We start from the raw sequence: 27,703 nt of genomic DNA on the forward strand, positions 1-27,703 counted from the left end.
CAACTCCCAGCTGCCCCCGCGGCTCCGCGCCTGCGCCCTGGTCGCCAGGACGCGGCGATGGCGGCTGCGGCGGTGGCGGCCCCCGAGGTCCTCCGGGAATGCGGCTGCAAGGGCATCCGGACCTGTCTGATCTGCGAGCGGCAGCGCGGAGGTGACCCGCCCTGGCAGCACCCCCCGCAGGTGAGGGCTGGGGGGAGGGGCCGTGCCACAGCTCCCTTCTTCATATGGGGAAACTGAGGCCCAGACTGGCTACGAAGACGGGCCCCGGATCAACCCGTGTCAGGGGCCCTCGCTCTGGGGGCGTTGCAGGATGAGATGAGCGCTTTGAGGGGTGGGCTTGGAGTGGATGCCATCCGACCACAACTCCCCTTTGAGCCTTAGGGAGAGTGTGACAGCAAGCCTCCACGTAGGGGTCCCCCCACCCCCCCAACCCCGCCTCTTGGGGCTACGAGCTTCACGGAGTGGGGAGACGACCCGGAAAGAGAAGAGAATGCCGAAAACCGGGCAGGGCAAAGTGCCCTAGACACCGTAGAGCAGAAGTGGTCAAGGAGGAAATTAATTCCAATTAATTAAGGAAAAAGGACTCAGAGCCTTTGAGGGGGGGCAAGGGCGTTTCCGCCGGAGGACTGCTTGGGTGCAGGCCTGGGGCAGGTGCGTGCGCTTGGGAGGAGCCTGACGCTTCAGGGGCCGTCGGCGCCGACCACAGAGGGCACTGTGTGTGGTGGCTGGGTAGGCTGGACTTGTCCTGAGGACCACGAAGAGCTGCTCAGGGTTTTAAAGGAAGTTACGGGTGAGTTTTAGAAAGATCCCGGGAGGCGGAGAGGCAGATAGGAAGGTATGGAGTCTGGGAAGCCAGTGCAGAAACTCTCACGGCATCCCTGGTAAAAGTGGAAAACGATTTGGTGATTTCTGAGCAAACTAAAAGTAGAATTCCTGTGTGATCTAGCAGTTCTGGGTATATACCCAGAAGAATGGAAAGCAGGCCCTTGAAGAGATATTTGTACACCCACGTTCCATAGTAGCTACAATGTGGAAGCAATTTAGATGTCCAGCAGTGGACGAGCGGGTAAACAAATGTGGCCTACTGTGTCCGATGAAATGTTATGTGCCTTAAAAAGGAAGGGCGTTTTGACACCTGCTGTGACAAGAATGGATCCTGAGGTCATTACGCTGAGTGAAATGTCAGTCACCAGAGGATAAATCTTGCAGGATTCCGCTTCCACGAGGCCCGGAGAGGAATCAAATTCATAGAGTCAGAAAGTAGAATGGTGGGTTCCTGGGGCTTGGGGAAAACAACGAAGAGTTGTTGTTTAGAGTCCAGAGTTTTAGAAAGGTGGGGACGGGTGCAGGACAATGTGACCGTATTTGACGTTGACCTGTTCACTTAAAGATGGTGATGATGGCAAATTTTACGTCCTATATGTTTTTGCCGCAAGTAAAACCTGAGATGTGCCAAAAGTCTGAACTCGGTGTGGGCATAGCACCTGCCCGACTTGCTGGCTATGGGATGAGCAGAAGGTACAGGATGACTCCCTGATTTTAATGTGTTCCGTGGGAGATGCCAGAAGACAGAGGACACGATGGTTCACAGACGGGCTGGGCAGCAGTGGCCATGAAATGTAAAGGCGGCGAGGAAGCAGAATTAAGTGGACAGGGCGGACCTCAGACTGCCATGCAGCTGGGACAAAGTCATGGCCACCCCAGCTGGGAGCTCCAGAGCGGACTGACAGAATAGAGGAGTCCCGTGTCGGGTAGAAAAGGCCAGGCCTGCGCTGAGTCATTGGCTGGGGGCTGCCTGGTACCAGGACGGCCCCTGCCCGAAACCTGAGGCAGCGGGAGGTTGTCGGCTGGGCACTTCTCGAGGATGACTGGCAAGTTCTCTCCTCTTTTGAAGGGAAATTCAGGCGGTGCCTCTGCAGCCACAGAGGAGGGCAGGGCCCAGAGTCACCCCCACTTCAGAGACTCCCCTCTGGCTGCCTAGCATGCTCGCCTTCTGGACAGCCCCGGGGTCCTCTCCTTTAGTCCTGCCCCCCCGCCGCCGGGGAGGCCAGAAGACACCCCACAGCAACACTAGCACAGCGTGGACTCGCAGGCAGCCCCCGGCTGTGCAGCCTCAGGCTAGTTCCTTAACTTTGCACAGCCCGGATCACCTCATCTTTAAAAGAGAGAACAGAGGGGCGCCTGGGTGGCTCAGATGGTTAAGCGTCTGCCTTCGGCTCAGGTCATGATCCCGGGGTCCTGGGATCGAGCCCCGCATCGGGCTCCCTGCTCCGCGGGAAGCCTGCTTTTCCCTCTCCCACTCCCCCTGCTTGTGTTCCCTCTCTCGCTGTCTCTCTCTCTGTCAAATAAGTAAATAAAATCTTTAAAAAAATAAATAAAAGAGACAACAGAGAGTAGGTACGTGGACGCTCTTCCCACTTAAGATGAGGAAAGTGAGGAAGGACCGGGCACAGGGCCCTTCCCGGGAGGCAGCCCCAGGCAGGGAGGGGTTCTGCCTCCCTCTGGACTCCAGCTGCTTTCCAGAGTGGCTTCGGGGGCAGGCGAGCCAGCCCCTAGAAGGCACACACGCGGCGTGAGGCAGGGCGTCAGTGGCTCCAGGCCCCCCATCTTTCTTTCGCAGAAAACGCACCGTTTCATTTACTACTCTGACACTGGCTGGGCCGTGGGGGCCGAGGAGTCTGACTTTGAAGGCTGGGCCTTCCCCTTCCCTGGTGTGACGCTGATAGAGGATTTTGTGACCCGGGAGGAGGAAGCCGAGATGGTGCAGCTGATGGACCGGGAGCCTTGGAAGCTCTCCCAGTCTGGACGGAGGAAGCAGGTAGGCTCGGCCCCCAGCTGGGGAGGAGGGGAGGGCCGGGCTAGCCGGTCAGAGGGGAGTCACCCTGCCTGGCCCCTCCAGACTCCTTGCCCTGCGCCCCTTTGCTCACGTCCCTCCCAGCGCCTCTCTCAGCAGCCACAGCCCCCAGGGCCGTTAAGGGGGCGAGCTCCCCCGACCCTGGGACTTGGGCAGCCAGGGGAGCGGTGTGTGGTGTGTGGAGGAGGCCTGCCTGTGCCCTGGCCTGCGCCACTTCTCCACCAGACACACCAGACACGGTGAGGCGGGGCCGTATGACAGGCTGATGCTCAGCTCCGAGGGTTTCTAGAAGGCTGCCAGTCGCCTTCCCACTGAAGTTCTCTCCCCATCAGTTTCGAGGCACTCGGGCCCCCAAGTCCTGGACCTCCACTTTGTCGGGGATCGCAGCCCCTCTTCCCTGCAGCACTGTCCACCAGTGGCCGCCTTCTGTCCTTCCGTCCCCCCCCCAGTGACTTCAGTGCCTCACTGGTCATTACAGCACGTCCTCTGGTGCCCCTCACTGCCCTGCTCCTTCTGCTAAACCCCAGCCCCAGTCAGTCCGGCTCCTCACGCTTCTCCGAGAAAGCCGTGCCCTTCTCTCCAAGGCCCCCCCCCACTCCCCTCTGTCCTCGACGTCAGTTTTACCTCAACTGGAGCTTTCCCCCCAGACTGCCCGTAAGCCCCGCCTCTCACCTCTGCAGCCGGCTCCTCCGAAGAGTTGTTCATTCTGTCTCCAGTGCCTCTCCTCCCGCTTCGCGCATTCAGCTCCTGCTTCGCGCATTCACACACTGGCCATGTCCATCCTGGCGTCCGCACCCCTACCCAGCGGCCCCTGTCAGGGGCAGCCCTCGGGCCTCTCCGTTTCCAGACTCTCCCTTGCTGGTCTCCATGAGTCCCGGCTCTGACACCGTGCTTGCGTTTGCGACTCCCACGTTCATGGCTCCAGCCGGCTTCCCAGATCTGTCAGACCCTCACTGAGTCTTGGCCCATCCCGGCACCCCTGCGGTGTCCCCGTCTTGGCAGATTCCATCTTCCATCTGCCGGGCCGGAAACCATGCAGCTCTCCAGACTCCTCTCTCTCTCATTGGTCCTCCCTGCCTGCTTTCTTCCTTCAAAACATGCCCGGAATCTGAGAACACAGCACCCCGCACCCCCACTGCCCCACCTAGGTCCCAGCCCCCAGTTCTGCCGCTGGGATTCCTTCTGGAGCTTCCTGTGGCCCCCACCCCTGTTCTGTCAGTTGGCCCTGGAGAGGACCCCTCCTCAGATGGACTCGCTGCTCTGCTAGGCCTCCCGTCCCAACCTTTGCTTCCCCTGCTGCTCTTCAGTGGCCCTGTGAGCCCTCTCTGCTCCCGAGACACTGCAGGTCCCACGCCCCTCTGTGCGCTGCACCCCCAGCCTCCTCCCTCTCCTGCCGCTGCCGGGGCTGGGGGGGGCGGGGCAGGTGCAGCCACGCTGAGGACATGCCGAAGCTGGAAGGAGAAAGACGTTTGCACCAGATAGTGCCACCCTCCACTGGGGGGCGCCGAGGGGGCAGGAGTTGCTGGATGAATGCTTATCCCTTGGGCCACAAGTCTGAGGGCTATTCTGGGAGTCTCCCTAACGATTGTTTTTTTAGTTAGAATCCACATACCGTAAAATTCGCTCATTTAACATGTACAGTTTTGCTATATTGAGAACATGCGACCCTCTCCACTGCCTGCTTCTGGAACAGGCCCATCACCCCAAAGGGGACCTGTCCCCAGGAGCAGTCGCTCCCCATTCTCCCGTCCCCTGGCAACCACTAATCCACCTTCCATCTCTGGATTTGCCTGTTCCGGACATTTCACGTAAATGGGATTATAGAACATGTGGCCCTTCGTGTGGGCTTGTTCCCCTGACACAGCATTGTCAGTGCCGCATGGCATTTGTGGCCGGATGGTACTCCGTCGTACGGACCTGCCACTGTCGCTTCATCCATCTGTCCCATCACGGACACTAGCCTGTTCCCGCTTTTCGGCTGCTGTGCCCCGGTGCTGCTGTGAACACCTGCAGGCACGTGTCTGCATGGCCGTGTTTCCAGTCCTGGGCGTGTAGCCGGGAGCGGAACTTCTCCGTCACGGTTCTGAACCCCAGGGATCCCCAGCGCCGACCACGTGAGGAGGCTGCCTTGGGCTGGCCCTCCCTCCCTCCTGGCTCCTTCTTCCCGCATCCCGACCCTGTCTCCCTTTCTCTCTGCGTTCAGGGGCACATGAGCGAAGACATCCCACCCGCCCCAGCACATCATACCCCCTTTCCTGCTTTATTTCTTGTCTCGGCGTTTCCCAGCATCTGAGCGTTTGCTGTTTGTTGTTGGGGCCGGCCTCCTGCTGGAGAGCCAGATCCTGATCCAGAGTCAGGCGTTTTTGCTTGTCTTGGTCGCCACGATCAGATTCTTCACACCTGGCCTGTGATAGCCATTCCTATAAACTCAGACCCTTCTCCACTTCCCCTTTGTCCTCACCCTTCAGGACTACGGCCCCAAAGTCAACTTTCGGAAACAAAAGCTCAAGACCACTGGCTTCAGAGGCCTCCCCAGCTTCAGCCGGGAGGTGGTGCGGAGAATGGGGCTGTACCCCATCCTGGAGGACTTCCGGCCCGTGGAGCAGTGTAACCTGGACTACTGCCCTGAGCGGGGCTCGGCCATCGACCCCCACCTGGACGACGCCTGGCTGTGGGGGGAGCGGCTGGTGAGCCTCAACCTCCTGTCCCCGACTGTGCTGTCCATGTCCCGGGAGGCGCCCGGCAGCCTCCTGCTCTGTCTGGCCCCTTCCGGCTTCCCGGAGGCCTTGGTGGAAGGGGTGATGGCCCCCAGCAGGTCCGTCCTGTGCCAGGAGGTGGAGGTGGCCGTCCCCCTGCCCCGCCGCTCGCTGCTCGTGCTCACGGGAGCCGCGCGGCACCAGTGGAAGCACGCTGTCCACCGCAGACACATTGAGGCTCGCCGCGTCTGTGCCACCTTCAGGGAGCTGTCGGCCGAGTTCTGTCCCGGCGGGAGGCAGCAAGAACTGGGGCAGGAACTCCTGCAGATCTCTCTCTCCTTTCAAGGGAGACCTATGTGAGCCACCTCCCCGGGGACAGGCGCTGCTTCCACGCCTGGCCAGGGCGCCGGCTCCAGGCTTGACTGTTGCCAGCACTTGAGGCCGGGAAGCCCGGCACAGGGGGCTTTCTCCCCAGCTTGTTAGCTTTTAAGAGAAGACTGCTCAGCATCCTGACACGACAACAGTGTGGGCCCTGCCTGGGGGCCAGTTGTGATGGGAATGTGCCTCAGGTCGGTCCTGTCTGGCCTGCCCCGCGGCCACCCGTGTGGCTGGCTTGTCACAGTTGGAGGGCAGTGGGATCATTTGAGCTTAAACATGTTGGTACCACCTAAAACCGTTTTCTCCTTTACCCCTTTCTCTTAATGAAGTTCCCTGATAACCCTATTCTCCAGTCCTTTCATTTGGGAAGCGAGTTGGAGAGCAGAATTGACAGAAGATTTGAAGTTATTATTTCAGCCTTCAGAGCTGGTGACCGTCTCTGCGTCCGGCTCTGCCTGGGTCAGGCTTGACCCCCGGGGGGTATGGGGGGCAGTGAGGACAGGGGAATCTCCGGAGAGTCTGGTGTCACCTCCCTCCCTGGCCCATGCTGTGAAAAAGTAGGGGGACTTCTGACACTGGTGCTGTATGGGGTGCTCACCTGGATGGCGGCCAGCCCTCTGCGCATAAGACCAAATATGCTCACCAGCCACATGCTCAGCGCCAAACCTTTGGACCAGGGCCCCATCAGAGCCCAGAAACGTTCATGGTCCGCACTGGTCTTCAGTCATTCTAGAACCTTCTGTGAGCTGTCAGGTTGTGGGGGGGCAGTCACTGGCGGTGCACCATGTGCTGTCTCTGAAGTGGCATCACTCTGGAGACCCATGGAGAGGCCGCTGGGTTTCTAGTGGCTGAATTGAGCCCAGCTGCACAGCAGGTGGCTCCCTGAGTCAGCTCACTTGGAGCAGGAGGGTGGAGGACGGCTTCCTCTCACGGTTGTGACCCTCACGGCCCCTGCTCTCGGTCCCTCCCTGGAGCTCCAGCCAGTCCTGCTGCATGTGAACAGCTTAGTGGGCTTGCAAGCCTGGTGGTCTGCTCCACGGGGGCCTGTGGGAGCCTCTGCCCTGACGGGCTGGGCCTTAGAGCATCCCTGTGTGTGGAGCCCACAGGATGCTCTGCTAACACGTCCATGTGGGAAACTGCACACCCAGACCTGTAGGGGAGAGCCACTCAGCAAAGAAGCCTGTTGCCCCCAGAATCACCCAGTGCTTGCCAGACATTTGACAGTGGGCCCTTCCTACAGCCCCGCAGAGTGCCCCTCGGGACACACTCCATGCGATGGTCCATACGGCCCCCGGAGCACACCTCGGGACATGCTGCATCACGGCCAAGTTGGTGACCCTGAGTTGGGTTTGTCCTTGCAGCTACAACATGAAGACCATCAGGTTCAGTGTGCCCACCTCTGCATCCGCTGCTCGTGTCACCAACCGGGATGGGGCTGGGAGAGGGCCAGGCTGGGGGGCTCAGCCACTGACTGAGGGGTATGATGGCTGCTCAACCCAGTATTTGAGGTGGCCGTTACTGCGTTTGCATGCTCTGCGTCAACACCAGACGTACGCTGTGCGGACCGTTCTGTCCCGATGCTCTGGCGGCCTCCGACTACGACGAGTGATGGGTGTTACGGGACTGTACTAACACGGAAGCCTCCACTCTGAGGCTGGCTTCCTGCACCATCCTCTTAAGAGTCAGGGAGAGCGCAGCCAATGGCCTGTCCTGCTTTGAAAGATGTTAAGGAAACTCAGGCCCATTTATTTGTTTGGACCTGGAGGCAGGGAGGCCCAGGCTGGTCCCAACAGGCAGGAGGATGTGGAGCTCAGTCTGAGAAGCATCCTCTGGGTTATTCCTGTTGAGATGCATGTGGAACCTGTCTATACTGTGTCCCCAGTAACCATGGGGCGGGGGGGCGGCGCACACATCAGGGCTGGAAAGGGGTCAGCAGGTTCTAAATGGGCCTAGCAAGGAATCTCGGCTCAGTCCTGTGCCCCTCACCCTGCGGCCCCCACCCAGGCTTCTGTGGACCCTACCTCTCCACCTTCTGGCGGCATGTGAGTCACGACTGAGGCTTCTGTGAGTTGGCTGCACTCACTGGGGGATGGTCCATGCAGTAGGCTTGCTGGACCTGGGCTTTGTGCAGAACTCAGCCCTCCTTTACACCCAGGGGCCTGGGAAGTCCTCCTCCCTGGCTGCAGAGGCAGGTGGGCCCCTGCTGGATTGGCACAACTTGTCCGTGTTTGCACACCTGACTCCTAGGAGCCTCTAGGTTGAAGTGCCTGCAAGTTAAAAATAATAGAAGGCAGACTATCCTTTCCTAGACAGGGGCCTCAGTGGGTCACAGTTACAAAACAGAATGTCTGGGAGCTTCTGGTGAGTGTCACTAGGATGTGGGAGGGATTCCCTGTCCTAACCCCAGAGCCACAGGTACCTGGGATGGAGAAGGTGCCACCGAAGGACCAGAGCTTCGGTGGCTCCTCACCTGGAGGGTATGGATGGGGACCTTCAAGCTGGCCCTGGTCAGATGGGCTCTGTTGGAGCTCAGCCACCCGCGGGGCTGTCCCTTGCTGTGTTTCTGGAAAGGGGGAGCCCCGCTGGGGAAGGGAAGGGAGGCAGCAGGCAGAGACGCCCAGTTCTCTTGGGGCCCCGCCTGGAGGGAGCCTCCCAGCATGTCTGGGTCTGAGCACTCTGCCTGCCCATTCCAGAGGAGTCACCCCCTCGCCTGGGAAGCCTGTTAAGACACGAGGCCCGTGACCAGCAATTCAGAAGAGGCAGGAGGGACTTCAGGAGAAGCAGTCTGCCCTCCGGGAGGCAGCAAACACCGGGGAAGCGCCAGGGGCTCCCGCCCGTCACCTCCGGCCACCCTGTCACCTCTGGCCACCGTGCTCCGCCAAGAGCAGAGAGGGCGCGCCACGGATTTACTTGTTTATTCAGTTCAATCCCGAGCAACTGTTTGAAAAACCCACACACAGGACAGGTGTTGCATTCACCATCTGTGATCTCCGGTGTCACGCACAATGGAGTTAATCAGTGCGCGACAGCCCTGATGCACTCAGACTCACGCCTCACAAGACTTTCCTAGAAGACACCAGAATACACTCTGCCCTTGCAGTTTCTAAAATAGAATCACTTGAGTTCTGCAACTTCTGGCCAGGTACTAAATGGAGACCGTGCTCCACTTTGGAAAGCGCCTCGGCGTATCTGCGGGCGCTCGGGTCGTGAGCACCGGGAAGGCCCTGCTCAGAGGAAACTAGAGCGAGCCCTTGCTGGCTCTGGGCAGCGGGCGCGGAGGCTCACCCAGAGCGGCCGGGGCGCCAGGAACACTTCACAGCCAGGTTAAACCTCCAGAAACTGCCTTTCCAGTGCGGCAGCTGCCCTCCCCTCCCCCACCCTCCCTGCTGAGTTGTGTCTGCAGCTCCAAATAGCAGCCACTCCTCCTTCTCCCCCAAAGCCCTGGGGCTGCCCTGAGACTCCCCACCGGGCCACCCATCCCCAGACCCATGGTCCTCTCTGTTCCACAGAAATTCCGCTTGTCCCATGCCTCTGGGAGCTGGGAGAAGACTCTAGATGAAAGAGACCAAGAATTCTTCAATCAGCCTTAAGAACACGGGATGTGGTGTCTTTGCTACCCACGTGGCACTGTCACGAGTCACCCAGCGGCCAGTCCGAGGCGGAGCAGACATTAACAACTGGCCCCCTGCCGGCACTGGGGGGCGCTTTCCAGTCCAGGGGGGCTCGGCACGTCTGGCGCACTTGGGGCAGGGGCACCAGATGGCGTGGGGAAGTGAGGCCAGCACAGCCCGTCTCCGAAGCCTCAGGCGGGAGGAAGGGCCTGCTGTCCACTCCCAGCTGTGGGGAGGAGCCAGCCCGTCCCATCCCCGCCAGGACACGGAGTGGCCGTCTTTCAGTGACACTGACACAAAGCAAATACATACAAAGCCAGACAAGCCTTCTCGACAAGGCTCCAGGAGAGAAGAGACACGCACTAGAGAGAGAGCAAGCAAGCAATGACAGCTCTGCAGAATGCCAGGACCGCGCCCCGTGGAAGGCTCTCGTCCGGCTCCACGGAACCCGATGTCCAGGCTCCCATAATGTCCCGACTTACAACGGCGACTCCCGGCGCGTCTCCCAGACAGCCCCGCAGCATTTTGGTTGTGTGTTAAGGTTTCTGTCCTCAGTGCATCACATCCCCAGCAGCCACAGCTAGGCCAGCCAGGATTTCTCGGCACAGCCACCCCAGACCCGAGAGAGAAGGTAAGCTGTCCACAGAGATGCCATCAGAGCATGACGTCCAAGGACGGAAACGAGAAAGGCTCCCTCTCTAGGCTGCCCCTGGACGATGTGGTAAACATGGGTTTTAAAAGCAGCTCGGGGTGCGGCATGCTTGCCCCTAAGCTGAGCCGTAGGATGTATGTACGTGGCTGTGGAAATGTGTGAGCTGGGCCCCTGCGTGTGGCCGAGAGGATTGGGGGTCTCGCCCTCCCTGCAGCTGCTACTCCGCAGGACTTGCATTTGGCCAGGTCAGGCCAACGGGCCTTGTCTGGACAGAAAGTCCCCCAGGCCGCGCCCTCCCACCTCCTGGGGTCACAGGCAGCAGGGAGACAGGAAGCACGCTCTGCTTTCTGGGCAAGTACCTTTGGCAGCCACAGCCTGGAGGGGCAGCCGACGTGGGCTCAGAGGCCATTTTGTAGCCCAAAGACCGAGGCCTCTGGACTGTGGGCCCTTTCCCCAACCTGGTGGCTTTGCTGTGTCAACGTGACCAGGGCTCCAGGATGGCTAGGAAGAGAGAACTTGAGCCCAGTGTGCCCCAGAGTACACCCTCACCCCCTCCATCTCACACGGGACGCCCACAGACGTGCCTCCCTAGCCCTGCCAGGCCTCCATCCTTGGAAGTCTTCCCCAGGGCCAGACCAGTCCGATGCCCGGCTGAGCACCCACCACGCCTGCTGAGCAGACCTGGGACCCCGGCTCCTGCCTCTCCCCCTTCAGCCTGGCCACCTAATCCCCCCAGGGCAGGGGAGGGAAGCACCAGGCCAAGCCGTGGGCCTGCACTCCATCTAGTCACAGAGGGTGGCACGCTGAGACCCACTTCGGGTGTCACAGGGCCATCAGTTCTCTGAAACCCTCAGCCCTCCCCTGCCGGCCTCTGCCCCCCACAACCCCGTCACTGAGACTGCCCGGGACGCCTGGGGGCTGCTCGAAGCCCCCTCTCCTGCCGCAGGAAATCCCCAGGCCCCAGGCTTTTTTTTTTTTGGTCTCAGCTCTTAGCAACAGAGTCTCTCTTTTTACTACAGATTTCCAATTTCTGTGGGAGGACCACCCAGCCAGGTTTTCCAGGGTGAAGACAGGGGGTAAGACTTTGGTCTCGAACCACATGGTAGTGTTGGGGCGGCCTCGGCGGCGGCCCACCTCCATGCTGTGCCCCAGGGTGGGGGGTGGGGGGAGGGGGCGCTGGCCTGGGCCCGGGGCACCGCGCCCTCACACCACCTGCAGGCTGCGCTCATGCCCGTCCAGCTGCACCTTGAGCTTGTGCAGCTCCTCGATCTCGCGGTTGTGCCGCTCTGTTTTGTGGCGCACCAGGGAGCGGTAGAAGTGGATGGTGAAGACCACGAAGATGAGGCCCACAGGCACCATGATGATGGTGGACACGAGGGCGGCCTGCCAGCCTGTGTGGCCGCCGGGGCCGGGCGGGGGGCCGGGCTGGTGGCGCGCATCCACGGGCAGGAACTTGATCCAGCAGAGCAGCACCACCTCGGCCAGGAAGAGCAGGATGCCCAGCACGGTGGAGAAGCCCCAGGCCAGCTCGATGTAGGGGTGCATGCGCTCATGTGGTGACTCGCTGATGGAGTTGAGGTTGTGGATGTTGCTCACGGCCTCCACGTTGGGCAGGATGCACGTGCTGATGAGCAGGGCGAAGAGGTGCACGGCCACCAGCACCGTGGTGCAGGCGCTGAAGGCGATGAGCAGTGGTCGGGGGTACTGGTACTGCGTCTCCAGCTGCACCTCCACCATGGCCACCTGCGGGGCAGAGTGGGCGGGGCTGGGTCGGGGCGCCCCTGTCCTGGGCCTGCGCAGGGCAGGGGGCACCCGCCTCACCATTCCCACACTTCAGCTTCTCCTATTTTCTGAGGAGCCAAAGAACATCTCACTGAGGAAGGATCTCGAAGGATTAAAGCACAGGGAGGGGAATGGAGGGCCTCACCCCCACCCCAACCCTGGGGGCCTTCCCGGTGCCAACACAGGGGTTTCCTGGGGTGCCAGGCTTTGAGCCAGGACAGAGGCCACACTTCCCGGGAACCTGTGGGCTTGGCTTAGGCACCAAATAACTGCTGTTTTTCAAAAAAAAATTGAAAATGGGGTGGCTGGGTGGCTCAGTCGGTTAAGCGTCTGCCTTCGGCTCAGGTCATGATCCCAGGGTCCTGGGATCGAGCCCCGCATCGGGCTCCCTGCTCCGCGGGGGGCCTGCTTCTCCCTCTCCCACTCCCCCTGCTTGTGCTCTCTCACTGTCAAATAAACAAAATCTACACCATACTTTAAAAAAATAAAAAACTAACCTTTCAAAGGGTAACAAGAGAAAAGTAGTACCGGGGGCTCCTGGCGGCCCCCAGACTCAGAGCCGCCCACCTGGGTCGGACAGCCTCACGCGGACCGCAGGGTGCATCTGGCAGAGGAGTCCAGATGCCCCAGGGAGAAGCCCGCATGGAACGGTGACAGGAATGAGGGCAGAGGTGAGGGGGGGCTGGGGGGGCTGGGCTGCACAGGGAGCTGAGTCATCACCCACAGTCACACAGAGACAAGGCCAATAGGTAAGGCCTGAAATGGATAAATCTAGAAACAGCAGTCTGGAGAAAGTTACTCAGAGCGGAGGGGCCTGCAGGCACTGCCGCTGGGCGGGGACCAGGGCTGCTTACCAGCCTCCAGGCGCTTCCTTCCTTCGTAAGCTGCGAGCATGTATTAACTTCGGCAGAAACTGTTTTTATTATTTTTTAACTAAAAACATCTTTTAACTCACGCCCCCTAGATCAAGAGTCACATGCTCTACTGAGCCAGCCAGGAGCCCCCCAAACTAGTTTTAAAATAAAAGAAAAAGGGGTGCCTGGGTGGCACAGTCGGTTAAGCATCTGACTCTTGGTTTTGGCTCAGGTGGTGATCTCAGGGTCCTGAGATAGAGCCGCACATCCAGGCTCCACACTCAGGGGAGTCTGCTTGAGATTCTCCCTCTCCCTCCACTCTTCCCCCCAACGCGTGTGTGTGCGCGCGTTCTCTCACAAATCAATCAATCAATCTTCAAAAATAAATAAATAAGGGGCGCCTGGGTGGCTCAGTCATTGGGCGACTGCCTTCGGCTCAGGTCGTGATACCAGGGTCCTGGGATCGAGCCCCACGTCAGGCTCCCTGCTCAGTGGGAAGCCTACTTCTCCCTCTCCCACTCCCCCTGCTTGTGTTCCTGCTCTCGCTGTGTCTCTCTGTGTCAAATAAATAAAATAAAATCTTAAAATAAGTAAATAAGTAAATAAGTAAATAAATAAATAAATAAATATCGATAGATCAATGGATGGATCTCCAGTGGGAACCCGAAGCCCCAGCCTATCTCTGTGGTAGTGAAGGTCTATAGCCAGCAAGGCAGGACCTGCTCAGCACAAGGCCTAAAGGGCATTCAAACTACAGACTAGGAAACATTCTCCTGCCTTACTTTCCCCAGGGCGGAACCCAGTCCACGCAGAATGGCTCCCTCTGGTGGCCTGGCTCCCACCCCCTCCCCCAGGGGGCTGTTTAGTCCAGGCCCAGCAAGGACTCCGGGGCTCACCACCTTCTCCCAGGTACCCAGAGGTAAGAAACCAGACCAGTCAAGGAAAGGGGAGGGAAGGCAGAAAGAAGCCAGAGGAAGGCTTTTCCACCCACTGTGTGTGCTTCCTAGATCTAAGCCATCCCATTTTTAAAATTTTACAAGAAAGATTTCACAACTTGTAGCAACTACCGCCTCCTAGAGTGAAAAATTCATCCTCTCAGCAGAGATGGAACATTCGGTAGGTAAAAAGAAGATACGGCAGTCCTGATGGACCACAGCTGAACAGAAACTCGGCAGTGATCATTGCTCCATACAGACAGTCGCCATACCGTACGAGTTGAGGGATGGTCTTTTCTCAGTGCTCCTGTGGCCTGGGCAGGCTCTTGTTACCACAAAGGACATGGTTCAACAAAAGGAGGTTGTAAACCACAGCGGGCGCTGAGGTAAGAAACAAACATAAGTAAAAGGCCTACAGTAAGAAAGTTTTGTTCAGCCTTCAGGAGAGAAAGAGGCCAAAAGGCCATTTTTCAATGTGTTTATGCAAAGATTTTATGAAGGGGCCTCGGATCACTGGTTCTGTGTGTTTGCAGAAGGATAAATATGAAGAAACAGGCTCCAGGCTGGGCATAAGTGCTTGATGTTGGACAAAAAAACAGCTTTGCAATTCTAATTAGGGGATACCTAACATGAAGGGAGGGACTCCACCTAGCAAACTGCCTGTTTTCGTTTCCACTTAGCCCTGCCCCTCAGTCGGCCACGGTGTCCGCGTGGGTCTGCCTTCTCCGGCGCTGAGCCACTGTCTGATGAATCATGACCTGGTCTACCAGCAGCGGGTTACGCTGGTCAAGTGTGCACGCTGCTGTTGTCCCCACCCCTGCTCTCCGCGCCACACTCTTTCTACTGCTTTCCAGTGCTCCCCTGCCCCACCCCACCCCCATTTCGGCTGAATCTCTGGTGCGTATTAGGCTGTAACAGCCTCCCTGAGAGGAATCTTCTAGAAGGCAAGGCGAGGGCACTGTACGGCTGCTGAAATGTATCCCAGACTGTGTAAGGGAGGACGTGCAGGTAGAGGAGACACTCCGTAAATGCTGAAGAAAGGAATTCTTACTGGCAAGAGTGACCGCCATCGCCAAGCTAGGGACAGATGGCACCCTGTGGGGCACATCCGGGCTCTCCCATGCCTGTCTCTCTGTGGTCACTATTTTCATTCTATGACCATTTCATGCCCCTGCGGGCTGCCCCTCGATCTCACGCTAGTCCTCCAGAAACCGCTCTATGTTTTATAATCTGATGAACAGGGCCCGTTTTCCAATTTTAAATGAGTAGTGTTGGAGGCTTCAATGTGGGTGAGCCCTTTTGTGGGCTGGGGAAAGAGTGAAGCTTCTCTAAGTCTGCAGATCCTAGTGTTTGGAAGGCCAGGGTCTAAACAGACACTGCAGACAGGAACTGACTTCTGAGACCCAGGCCCCCCCACACAAAGGAAACCGGCATACTGCACCAGGTCACACGATACTCCCCACGGTTTGTTTTCCAGAGTCACAAAAATAATAATAAGAGCAGGCCAGACAAACCTAATGCAATCCTATAATTCCGTGGTGGAGAAAACAAGCTTTCATTTTCATAGTGACATTTATACTTCTCATACATACCTTTCAAATTAAGCTTGAGAAAGCATTCTGTCTTTTGTGTGTGACGGAAACCACAAGAAGAAAATCACTATAAGCCAAGGTTGTGCCCCATATGATTGTACCCTTATGAAGTTATGTTAAAAATAAGTAAATCAATACACACAACACTGAACTAAACCTTTGCTTTAAACTACAGATCTAAACCCAAACTTACTGCCTCTAAGCTTGGTGACCTCCGTCACGCCCAGACTACGCAGGCTCTCGGTTTTCCAAGGGTGGCTTGTATCAACGAGCGAGCAAGCTCCTGCCACAGGACTGGCCACAGTGGCTCACTCTGACAACTTATTTTCTGTACTGCTGATCTGACAATGGAAGCTCTGGGCTTTGGAAAAATAACAATTGTTTTTTACATTAAAGGAAAAAATTGGGGCGCCTGGGTGGCTCAGTCGGTTGGGCATCTGCCTTAGGCTCAGGTCATGATCCTGTGGTCCTGGGATTGAGCCCTACGTTGGGCTCCCTGCTCAGTGGGGAGCCTGCTTCTCCCTCTCCCTCTGCTTGTGCTGTGTCTCTCTCAAATAAATAAATAAATCTTAAAAAAAAGAAAAAAGAAAAAAAGTATTTCCACTCAAGAGGACCTCTGGGCATACAACAGAGAAAGAGGGGTGGTCACTCTGAATCCTGGCATCTTCACCCTTTGGGACAATTCCCTGAAGGGATGTGGGTCAGGGGCCTTGGAGTCAACAGGTGACATGGCCCTTCTCAGGGCATGTGGTTCTGCCCAAGACCAACTCTTGTCCTGGGGAAGGACTCAGAGGAAAGCTGCAGCCTGCGTGGCAGCCAGGAGTCAGGCCAGAGGCTCTGCTACGTCACCAAGAGGCCACATCTGGGGAGGGGGGGGCAATCTGCGTCTCAAGCTGGGTTAACCTGAGCAAACCCCAATCAATCCCAGTCCTGCTCAAATCCTTCAGATTTCCACTCTTGGGTGGTGTTCAGGATGAGGCAGACATGGAACTTTCCCCCCTGTCCACTGAAGCTGTTTCAATTGCTCTTGACTTCCCTGCCAGGTAACTGCTTTGTGGGAATGTCAGAAGGGGGCTTTCTGGGACACCTGGGTGACTCAGTCGTTAGGTGTCTGCCCTCGGCACGGGTCATGGTCCCAGGGTCCTGGGATCGAGTTCCACATTGGGCTCCTTGCTCAGCGGGGAGTCTGTTTCTCCCTCTGCCTCTCCCCCCTGCTCATTCTCTCTCTCTCAAATAAATAAATAAATAAAATCTTAAAAAAAAAAAAAAAAGAAGGGGGCTTTCTGTGGCCTCCGGGGCTTGGGGACTCCCCTGCATCCCCCAGACAAACCCTCCAGTTGACGGAGCAGGCCCCTCAGAGGAGCTGAGACGTGGGGAGACTTCCTAAGGGTCTGTCCTGACCGCCAGTAGGGCCCAGAGGGAGCGCTTTGCTCCCTGAAGTGTCACAGGATCTCGACAGCAGAAGCCTGCTTTGCAGGCCGAGGGCCCCACCACGTGTCTGCACTCACCATGGCGAAGCCTGAGAGGAGGGCAGAGGTCCGGCTGGAGGCCTTCAGCTTGGCTCTGCTCAGGTAGAGTTTCCTCCAGGACAGGGCCTGCACGGAGTGGTGGTTGGAGGTAACCAGCTCCAGGTAGCTGCGGCGGACCCAGTCTCGGTAATCCATGCCCTTGTGGCCTGGTTCAGAGCAGGCAGGAGTGGAGGGGTCCACAGGCACGTTGAGCTCGGCGCTCATGGTGGGAGCCAGGCTGGGGGCAGGAGAGAGACACTCTCAGGCATCCCAGAGGGTTCCCAAGACCTGGAAAAGCCAGAAGCCAGGCAAGTTAACCTTCTCTGGGACCTGCTGTACACCAGGTGTAGTGTTGAGTGTGGGGCCCCGATCCCTACACAGGATTGTGGGGACCCTCTGTTAGGGAGGAGGGTCAGGAGTGCATTTCCAGGAACCCGCCGCCACCATCACCGCCAGCATCCATTGTGCCTCCACAAAGCTAATGATCCAGCCTTCCATCCCTACATCAAAAAGGCTCCAAGCAAGTGTGGCTTGTTGGGTGAATGGAACTCTAAGGTTAGCCAAAAGCACCTAAGAAATCCTCCAATTTGTTCCTATTTTCAAGGAGTGGGGAGCTACAGCATGTATAAAGATCCTAGGACCTAGTCACTAAGCCTGGATTTGCTTCTAGGGTGTGATCCTGAAGATGACATCTGAACTTTCTGACCCTGTGCATCTTCCAATGGGGACATTCCCTACCCTTACCCTTATAGGACTCGGAAACAAAATAACGGAACCGATGACTCAAAACCGCTTTTCAATGCCCAGGCGCCAACCATGAAAAAACACATTTCCAAGCTGGGGCTCATTTCTCAAATCCAACTTGAATTTTAATCGGCGCAGTTCACCTCCAGAAATACTTGGTTTCTGGAACTAAAGGAAAGCCACATCCAGGCTCTGATGGAAACCGTGAGCAAAAGGAAAAACTGAATCCACCGACATGAGCACCTTCCACAGAGCAACGGAGGCCAGACGTGTCTACAGTCCTCCCAGGTAGATATCTAGTTTGACAAGAACACGGCATGAAGATCAGAAGGGCCAATCTGTCAAGATTTGTGAATTTAAACCCAAATCTCCACTAATCCAAATAGGGGATTGGCGGTCTCATGCGGCCCAAGGGGCCGGCCCATGCAGCAGCACGCCGGGCGCGGCTCTAATTACTCTGTAGGGCAGACTTCAAGGGCACAGGCACCTCACAGCTCACTTGGCATCAGATATTAACTTGTACGTTCAGGCCCGCATAGGCCCCACCGAAAGCCTACTTAAGGCTATTAAGAACAGATCAGTGTTCCTAGGTCCCAGGGAGCATGGCTGGGGCGGTGGGGGTGGGGGCTGTTTACCAGGGTCAGTGGCTGGGGGAATGTGCCAAATTGGATCTATCCACGTCCATCTCTAAAAGGGTTCTGTGGGAAGGTCCGGGAGGTGGGGAGGAGCTCTCTCTTTTGGGGTGCCTTCCTCCCTATTCTCTGCCAGGCTGCAGAAGTGTAGCTTTTACTGGCCAACAGGACCCTGGAGAACAGTTCTGTGCACTTCTATTTCTGCCAGGGGATACCAATTACTAGGTCATTTCTAGGAACGTCGACGTGAGAGCCGTGGTCACTCTGCCCCTCGCCCATGTCTGCAGCCAGCGGCGCTGCTTTTGAGCACTTCCATCACCAGGACGTCCCTTCCCGCGGGGAGAATCCAGAGAAACGCCGCTAACTAATCCATCAGTTAGCTCCAAATAATTGAGAATGGCATCATTTGAAAATTCACTTTTTCTCTTTTCGTCTCCCACGTGTCACAGAAGTGAGCCGACAGGTTGGAGGACAGCATATGGCCGTGTGGATGCGTGAAAGGCACAGCCTTTGCCCCTCAGAGTATGCATCCTCTAAACTCCATCCAACAGATGCTTAGTGGGCTCCAAGGTCAGGCTGCATTTGGTACTTAGGCATCAAAGATCCTGTGAGTTCCTTCAAGGAACTCTACCCAGTGGGGAAGCAGCATTAGGGGGTGATTCTCACCCAGGAAGCTAACTGCTGCTTTAGTGGAGGGGGTGCAAGGGACAAGGGAGCAGAGGAGGGGCTAGGCTGCATCAGCCTCAGGGAGAAGGTCCCTATTGGGGAGCAAGAACATAAGTAGTGAAGGCAGCACTGGCAAAGAGGGGCCCTCCCTCAAAGACCAGATGGTGCCCGCATGGGAGGGTTCTGAGAGGCAAGGGGACATGGCAGGAAGGCTAGCTGCAGAAGGGATCAGGGAAATGTGGGGGGAAGGCTGGATACGGGGGGTGTGTGGAACCGGAGGCAGCCCAGGAGGTAGGACTGTGCTGGACTCTGGAGGCGCCGGGCTGCAGGCACTCTGAAGGAACTAGTAAGGGGAGCAGCTTGGGGTCGGTCTGGTCCGGGTGCCCACTGAAACAGTTGGCTGACCGGGAGGGGCAGGAGGACCTGGGGGCCTCCAAAGGGGTACAGGCATGTGTGGGCTGAAGAAGGGGGAAGCCCAGGGGCCATCCATGGGCATGGGCTGGGCTTGAGTTGGAAAGTGGAGATGGAGGGCTTTGTGGGCAGTGAGGGCGGACAGTGGCCTCTGGGTAGTGCCCAGGCAGCCTCAGCCCTGCACATGTCCTCAGGGTGGCAGGGAGTGGAAGGAAGCGGGGCTGTGCATCTGCTTGGAGCCAGGTCTTGAGGCAGGCCTGTGGGTCCTGGAGATAGAGAGGCCACTTCCTGCTCAGGGAGCAGCCCTAACCGGATTCATATCCATCCTAACGGTCCCAGCCCCAATGTCCTACCTTGTGCCAGGCTTCCTCCCCCTACCCGGGGGAGAGGCAGAGTCTGGTCCTCACACTCCCGGATGGGGCAGGGGGTGGGGTGGGGCAAGATGGAACCAGACATTTGTCAGGTGGCAGAGGCTCCAAAAGGTGCTCTCCTGGCTAAACTTTGCAGGCGATTTTTGTTGTTGTTTTTTTAAATATATAAGGGTTAGAGAAAAAAATCTCTTGTTGAATAACGGTGACTCTCTAAAGATGAGCTATTCTCCTTGGCAGGCCTGTCTGATCCAGGGGGTAGGTTTGGGGTTTGCCTGTCTTAACTTCCCTTAAACATCTGGGGCATGAGCAATGGCGAGTCTGTTTCTGACTCGGTCTCTGTCACACCCGTGGGGGGTGGGGGGGCGCAGCCCCCATAGGGCTTTCCCAAAGGCGTCCACCTGCATCTCTGTCCCTTCCCCTAGGGAGCCTCAGGAGCCGGAGGACCCGCATTCGGCCCCCGACCCCGACCTCCCTCCGGGCCTTCTCAGCGCCGCACCCCGCCCGAGGATCTTATGGGGTTGGGGCCACCTGGCCACCCTCCAACCCCGAAGCCACCCCATCCCAAGCCTGCCCAGGAGAAAGCCCATCCCCTCCCCCCGTCGAGTCTCCCGGTGCAATTCCAGTCGGTCCCCCAGCAGGGCGGGGTACCCCCCCCAGCACCCCGCCAACCCCCCACGGCGAGCACTCACCGAGCTGCTCTGCCTGCCCGCCCGGCTCCGCTCCGGCTCGGGCTTGCGGCAGGCGGCGTGGCTGTGTTGCCCTGTGGCCCCGTGGCCAGGCCTGGGCGCTGAGCACGGCCCCCTCCCTCCTTCCGTGCGTCCTGCAGGGTCCCCCCCAGCCCCGCCCCCGCCGGCTGCCCCGCCCCCGCGGGCTACCGCAGCCGCTGCCAAGGCAACGGCGCGCCGCCATCACGTGGTTGGCCCATGGGGGGGGGGGGCGCGCCACGGGCCACGTGACTTGGCAGGCCGGGAGGGGAGAGGAGGAGAGGGGAGGGGAGAGGAGGAGAGGGGAGGGGAGAGGAGGGGAGGGAAAGGAAAGGGGGGGGCCTCGCTGCCCCTCCTGGGGGACCCCGGCGGCGTGGACCTACTAGTCAGGACCACCCGGGCCGGAAGCCGGGGAGCGGAAACCGGCAAAAGGTGCGCATCTCTCCCGTTCCCCGGGCGCGCCGTGGGCCACAGTGAACACGGGTCGGCTCGGCGGCGAAGGGGGCCGGAAGCCTGGGCATCCCTCGCTCTCACCACCCCCTTCCTTCTCCCTCAGCAGCGCTGGCGAACGATGCGGCTGCACTTTCTCTGGTCCCTGGGTCTGGACGACAGGTCCAGGGTAGGGTGAGCCCTGCTTGACCCGTGTGTGGGTCTCACTACCCAAAGAGAGCAGAGTCCCCAGGGTGAGCCCCAAAGAATGCCCAGGCTTGGCCATGGGCCGTGTGGAGGGGTGGGGAGAGGGAACAGGTATCCCATTGCCGACAGGCCCGGCGGGGTGAGGTGGCTAGAGTGGGGAAAGGGGCACCGTTTGGGAAGGGTTCCGGCAGCCACACCCGTTTGCCAGGGTGGACCGTGGCGCTGCGCACAGCGCACAGGAACTGGTCAGGTGGTCGCCCTGACTGTAGCCGACCCCCGCCCCACCCGCCCCCAGGCCCAGCCAGACACAGGGGTTTCTAACCCGGGTGCAGCTCGCTTGGCCCCTGATGGGCGTCCACCGAGCTGTTCTACTGAGCTATTCAAACAGGAACATTCTTTTCAGGAAGTGCATACAAATAATTAACTAAGAGGCGAGATACGTTCATATCAAGGCCCTGTGCCAAACGGCCCCTCACAGTCCTTCCTGCGTGCCCTACATAGGATTTTTCCATCTGTCACAACACTATCCGACAGTGACACATTTATCCAAATGAAAGAAAAATTCCACTCATGTCAACCAGTCCCAAGTTTTCTGACGACTGTAAGAAAAGAAGTGAACGGATGTCAGGCCAAATCCATTTTTTCTCTCAAGACGTATTTTAGAGGGCACTGCTGAGAGCTGGAGTGACACGTTTTAAATTCAGGAAGACACTTAAAAACAGACCACAGCCTAGGAAAATCCCAGGGTCTGATTACTGACCCTCCACCCAACACACATGCACACACATTACAGATGGCTATAGGAAGGGATCATCTGAATTTCAGGGGGCAGAACCCTCAAAAACCAACAGCTCTTTGTAAAATGATCTGGAAAACAGGAAGAAGAAACACTTTGTAAACTAGAGTCATTGCATCATAGATGACCATTCTTTCCACAAGAGTCACTTGCTTAAATTTTCACCCTTGGAGTCTGACTGCACATCCTTTAGAAAGCCAGTGATGGTGCTCCCACCCCCTAGCACACCTACCCAGCATGCCCAGACAGAAGCAAAACCTAAGTCATCACCACCAGTGCTTTTCCGTGCTGGTTTCCTAACCAAACACAGAAAATGGCTTTCTCCCCGGCCCCTAGAAGATTAAGGAAGGTGCCAGCACCATGCTGAACAGATGCTGAACAGAGAGGAACAGTTGGAATACTAATAGTTGGAGGGCCCCTCAGGTGCACAGCTACCCAGAGGAGGAGGGTCAGGGCAAGGCCCGTGGGTGCCAGCCACGCAGCTGGCCCGTCCAGGGGAGAGTCGGGGCTGTGATTTTCCCGAGTAGTTTGGCCATGGCAAGTTGCTCCTTCTCCTCGGGTCTCAGCTTGAAAAAGACCAAGTCTCCGAGGCACATCCCAGGGGCTGATCACGTTCTGGTCTTCCCCATCCATGCACACCCTCATTCCGTGAGGACCGCGGCCCCTGCTTTCCTCTTCCCTGGGTCTTCTCACCCAGATGGCCGCTCGGCTGCTCTGGACAATGTATCCAGTCCCCTGACAGTTCTGTCTCCTTGGCTATTGACTCCCATGGCTAGGCCTTGTCACTACCCTTTAGATCTGAAGTTTGCACCTCCCACTTCCTGACCCTTTCTCAACCAGTTCTCAGCCTGTACCACCCTGCTTCCCAGCCTGTGCTGATACCAGCTCCCCGCCCCCCTCCCTTCCCACTCAGCCTGACCCCTTCTGACCTCTCCTGCTACCACCTTCCCCCACTGCTCGCCACACTTCCCAAGAGAGCTGTCATCACAACTTCCTTCCCGGCGCTCTGCAGCCCACTGCCACTGTGATGCGAACTCCAGGACAGATTTCAGCCGTGCCTTCCTCCCTTCTAGAAACAACTCTCTCCTTGTTCTGGTGCCCTCACCTTTTTTTTTTTTTTAAAGATTTTATTTGACAGAGACACAGCGAGAGAGGGAACACAAGCAGGGGAAGTGGGGGAGGGAGAAGCAGGCCTCCTGCCGAGCAAGAAGCCCGATGCAGGGCTCGATCCCTGGATCCTGGGATCATGACCTGGGCTGAAGGCAGACGCTTAACAACTGAGCCACCCAGGCGCCCCGTGCAGGCTTTTTTTTTTTTTAACCTGTGCAGGCTCTCCCTCTGCTGTCTGTCCCCTAGATGTGGGTGTTTCCCCACTTCCCTCCTGATGGGTCCCACCCACTCCCCTTGTTTCAAGGAGTCTGTTGACTCCAAATGGTCACTTCCAGCCCAGATCACCCCCAGCCTGGCAGGGCGTGACCCAAGGCCCGCCCTCACTTCCCCCCACCCCCCAACGCTTACAGCTGAATTCCTCCTCTTTCCTCACCTGCCTGCCCTACCTCCTGGGTCACCTGTCTCAAGGAGTTCCACCAGCCACCCAGCTGGTGACATTACAGACCTGCTGTCATTTCTGATTCCTCCCGTCCCCATCCAGTCCTGTGAACTCTCCCGTTTCTCCCTGGTCCCACTGGTCTCACACTAACTCAGGCCCTCATCACCTCTGCTCTGCATTCCTGCAGGAGCCTTCCACCTGTCCCCTTCCCATCTAATCTCCACACTGCAAAGTGGAAAAAATTCCTGTCTCTCCAACCCTTCAGTTATCCCTGTGGCCTTAGATCAACTCCAGTCCCCTTAACCTAGTGACTCAGGCCATGACAGGGCATCTACTTACTAATCTCGGCTTGCTTTCTTAAAACTGCTGTGAGCTACCTAGGAGCTCAGTTCAGCCCTGCCCGCATCCCGGAGACCTGGGTCACATGACACCCTGTGGTACACGCCACTGCACTGACCTTTCTTCTCTTGTCTGTGTCTCTTTATCAGATCTGGAGATCCTTCAAGCCAAGGCCTGCATCTCGCTCACCATCATCCCCACTGCTGAGCCAAGTACACTTAGGAACCCTTCAGATTAAGCTTTTGGTCCTGTTCAACAAACATTTGCTATATTCTGTGGAATAAGAAAACTGAAAACTGCCTCAGGACCTGCCCCACAATGTTCTCTTTACAGAAATATATTAAAATATGGTAACTGTAGCTCACTGTAGTCAAGTATGTGCCAAACAGTAGACATAAATGAGCTTCCACAGGGGAGAAGGCGCACCTGTTTCCAGAAACACCACCGAAGGAAATGCTGCTCTCTCCACTCTCCTTCCAGGCAGCCTGGAGACGGACTGAGTTATATTCCTATTTCCGAAAGTCAACAAAACGTTAACTCATCTAACTCAACTGAATAACTGGCTTTTTCCAAAAGACACATGTCGGAAAAAAAGAAAGGAAACTTGAAGTAGTAACAGTCCTCGACAGGTTCCAAACCAGTGTTTCTGAAGGTATGGAAGGGGGGACCTGCGGCAGAAGCTGCGGAGGCGGGGTGGGGGGGTGGTGTCTGAAATGCCTGAGCTGTGAGGAGTCGGCCTCCAGGCCGGGCCAGGCAGTCTGGATGTCTGAAGTGGACTCTACTGTTGTCTGGGGCATCACATCTGCGTCTCCAGCACACACAACTGTGTGCACCTGCTCAGGCTCTTCCTGCCACAGAGGCCGTTTTTCAGGTATGAACAACTTCCCTGCTTGCTTTCAGGCACTGAGATTTGTTCAGTCACCTTACGGGACATCACTGAGCACCTGTGATGTCCCAGGCCCTGTGCTGGCACTAGAGGTACAGCAAAGAACTGGACAGGCAGGTCCTCGCTCTCCGGTTGTGCTCAGTTGAGTGGGGGATGTGAGGGCTGCTGGTGTGGCAGGGGGCTGCTGACCAGTAAACGAAGGATGGATGCTAGGAAGACAAGGCAACAGAACAGGGTGGGTGGAAAGCCGAGGCCTGACGGCACAGGAAGGAGCAGAGCAGGAGTGAGGGAAGTGGGGCACCGACCCAGGCTGAGGCGGAGGCTCCAAAGGGAAGCTGAAGCCACAAACTCAGAAGACAGCCACAAACTCAGAAGACAGCAGTCAGGGTGGTATTTAAAGCCACGGGTCAGATTAAGATCTCCTGGGGCCTGAGTGTTGACCATAAAAGGCAGTGCACTGGGTCACCCTAACATTTAGGATTTGAACAAAGAAGCAAGCCAGGGAAAGGCGGAAAGAAAGGCAGGAGGCAGTACTGTCAGGGTGCTAGAGGTTTTGGCTTCTAAATGATACAGATGCCCCCAGGGGCTGGATGTGGCAACACTGAAGGCTTTCAGTGGCATAATGGGGATGAAAACTTGGGAAAGGTGGAAGCAAACAGAGAACTCTCTGGAAGCTGGGCTGAGAAGGGAGGAGATAAATGGGGTGGTGGTCTGCAGGAGAGCCTGGAGCCGGGGCTTTGCTGTTGTTGCACATGGAGCTGCTTGCTGGTTGGTTGCTCTCCATTGTACCTGGAGGGCAAGCCGGGCCGGGGGATGAAGTGGGGCATGAGGACTCAGTCTGAATCTCTGCTTTCCCTCTGCTCTGGGAGACGGTTACCTGCTGTGGGGGAGGGCCGAGAAAGGACACCTTTTAGAAAAGCACCTTTTAGATGGTGGGAGATGAACATAGTAGGGAAGACGTGAAGGATAGGTGGGGAGTGCTGGTTCCCTTCCATGTGACTTCTCTGATCCTGCATTCAAAGTGGGACTGAAGAGTTCAGCTCCTGATCCCCCAGGTGAGATAAAGTACTGTTCACACAGGGAACACAGCAGTGAGGCACAATCCTTGCTTTAGGAAACGCTCCTCTCCAGAAGGCCAGGCTTGCTCATGCACGTTCCCTCACTCTCCAAACACGCACTGGTTCTCATTATTCATAGTAGTTATGTTCCCTAAAGTCACTGTGGACACTGAGTGTTGATTAGTGAATACTGAACCACTGCTGCCTGGGGAAACAGGGGTGTTTCTGTGACAGCCCCCCCCCCCCCCCCCCCGTCACATCAACCACCTGGCTGGTTCAGCTGGGGAAGCATGTGACTTTTTTTTTTTTTAAGTTTATTCTATTTTATTGGGAGGGGCGGCAGAGGGAGAGGGAGAATCTCAAGCAGGCTCCACGCCAGAGGCTCAATCCCACAACCCTGAGATCATGACCTCAGCTGAAATCCAGAGTCAGAAGCTTAACCAACTGTCTGAGTCACCCAGGCGCCCTGAGCGTGTGACCCTTGATCTAGGGGTTATGAGTTCAAGCCCTATGTTGGGTGTAGAGATTACTTAAAATAAAACCTTAAGAAATAAAAATTTAAAAACACTTGCATTAATATGTATTGATTCATTAAAGACGAAGTTGCAGCCAAGGGCACTGTAACTCATGCCTGAACAAAGCTTATCTAAGGCACATCCGGCCTTCTTGTGTTTAGGACACTAGACAGTACTTCGAGTACTATGCTTCAGGGCCATTTAAAAAATGGCAAAATCATCAAGGAAAAGCAAAAAATGCAAAAAACCTGCCATTAAATCGACACGTTTGAGCTGGACAGGAAGGCAGAGCACTGCCTTGTTTGAACTCAGCTGGAAACACTGCATTAGGCAACTTGAATTTTTCACCAGTCTGTGCATGTCTGCAAATGACCAAAAAAGCACCATGAGTACTCATCTTGGGGTTACAAGTGTTAGTGAACAGGTGGATTCACAAACATAGAACTTGAAAACAATAAGGGGCAACTATATTTAAAACTATTATATGCCTTATTATACATGCACGCATGCACACGTACCAGGAGCACAGCTCTGGCACGGAGAGAGCCGCACTGGGCCTCCCTCCCAGCGGGTCTGGGTCACACACAGCTTCTCCATGGAGCAGCACAGCACTATGGGGCAGGGATTGGTGGATTGTGGGAGTCACACTGCTGGGGTTCAAATCCCAGCTCTACCACTTACTTGCTGGGTGACCCGGGCAAGTTTCCAGACCTCTCTGTGTTTATAAACTCGTTTGGTAAACCTGTAAGGGACATCTAATTGAAGGACAGAGTATTCTAATACAAGTAACTTTGGCTAACACAGGGCTGTCTCATGGAGTGCTCAATAGAAGTGTGGGGAGCGAGTAACTGAATGAAATAAATCAGAATTCTTATACGTGAGGCTTCCTGAGACAACCAAGTTATGCACACCTTTGTGGGTCAAGTCCTGATTTTCCCCACCCACAAGCCAATTAACAAGGGCATTACTGAATGATTTTCTCCCCATCATGGCTTTTTTTTTGGGGGGGAAGGGGGGTCTCTCTGTATCTCCCACTCCCTTCTCAATGATGACACCTAACTGTTCCCTTTTCTCAAACAACAATACCCTGAAGACCGTCATTCAACCTAAGGTATTGGCAGCCCCTTAAAAATTGCCTGAAATTGCTAGACATTTCCTACCCAAACATCCTCTTCTGAAAACCTAGTAAACGTGTAGAACATAAACTTGCAGCCTGGCATCCTGTTATCTGTTCCAGCACTCGCTCCCCCATCCAACACACTTCTGCTTGGTGTCATTAATAAGCTCTTGGCCAGATGCACCAGAGGCAGCGTCAGAACTGGACACCCAGGGGGCACGTGGGTGGCTCAGTCGGTGAAGTGTCGGACCTCGGCTCAGGTCATGATCTCAGGGGTCCTGGGACTGGGCCCCACTTTGGGATCTGTGCTCAGCGGGGAGTCTGCTTGTCCCTCTCCCTCTGGCATTTGTGTTCTTTCACTCAAATAAAATCTTTAAAAAAAGAATTGGAATACGTAGGTCTTCAGACTCCAAGTTC

At 56.7% G+C, this 27,703-nt stretch overlaps 2 protein-coding genes and 1 long non-coding RNA gene across 10 annotated transcripts in view; 2 read left to right on the forward strand and 1 right to left on the reverse strand.

Annotated features, from left to right (window-relative positions):
* Positions 1–13,746, forward strand: ALKBH4 (alkB homolog 4, lysine demethylase). 3 transcript variants are annotated; one of them, XR_003522892.2, is made up of 5 exons: positions 1–180; positions 2,621–2,818; positions 5,323–10,170; positions 11,211–11,267; positions 13,619–13,746. XR_003522892.2 is itself a non-coding variant. In XM_027609957.2 (3 exons), exons 1-3 carry the CDS (start codon positions 58–60, stop codon positions 5,908–5,910), a joined length of 909 nt encoding a protein of 302 aa, XP_027465758.1. In that variant the 5' UTR covers positions 1–57; the 3' UTR covers positions 5,911–11,034. The 3 variants fall into 3 exon arrangements, 1 of the variants encoding a protein (XP_027465758.1); XR_003522891.2 differs by lacking the exon at positions 13,619–13,746 and having other exon boundaries at positions 11,211–11,342; XM_027609957.2 differs by lacking the exons at positions 11,211–11,267; positions 13,619–13,746 and having other exon boundaries at positions 5,323–11,034.
* ORAI2 (ORAI calcium release-activated calcium modulator 2) overlaps positions 11,181–27,703 on the reverse strand; it is a 16,796-nt gene continuing 273 nt past the window's right edge. The window contains exons 1-3 of one of the 6 annotated variants that reach the window (XM_027609961.1): positions 20,774–20,923; positions 16,863–17,100; positions 11,181–11,934 (exon numbers count right to left, since the gene is read on the reverse strand). In XM_027609961.1, coding sequence (XP_027465762.1) covers positions 11,395–11,934; positions 16,863–17,087 — 765 coding nt within the window. In that variant the 5' untranslated portion in view covers positions 17,088–17,100; positions 20,774–20,923 and the 3' untranslated portion in view covers positions 11,181–11,394. Of the gene's footprint in view, positions 11,935–14,034; positions 14,144–16,862; positions 17,151–17,606; positions 17,716–20,375; positions 20,527–20,773; positions 20,924–27,703 lie in introns of those variants that run through there. The other 5 variants (XM_027609958.1, XM_027609959.1, XM_027609962.1 and 2 more) reach the window with 5 other exon arrangements.
* Positions 20,569–27,703, forward strand: part of LOC113931856 — a 9,226-nt gene continuing 2,091 nt past the window's right edge. Inside the window, exons 1-2 of the long non-coding RNA XR_003522893.2 lie at positions 20,569–20,822; positions 23,860–24,581. This is a non-coding gene — a long non-coding RNA (uncharacterized LOC113931856). The remainder of the gene's footprint in view (positions 20,823–23,859; positions 24,582–27,703) is intronic.

The sequence above is a fragment of the Zalophus californianus genome, chromosome 10, assembly GCF_009762305.2.
Source record: "Zalophus californianus isolate mZalCal1 chromosome 10, mZalCal1.pri.v2, whole genome shotgun sequence".
NCBI lineage: Eukaryota > Metazoa > Chordata > Mammalia > Carnivora > Otariidae > Zalophus > Zalophus californianus.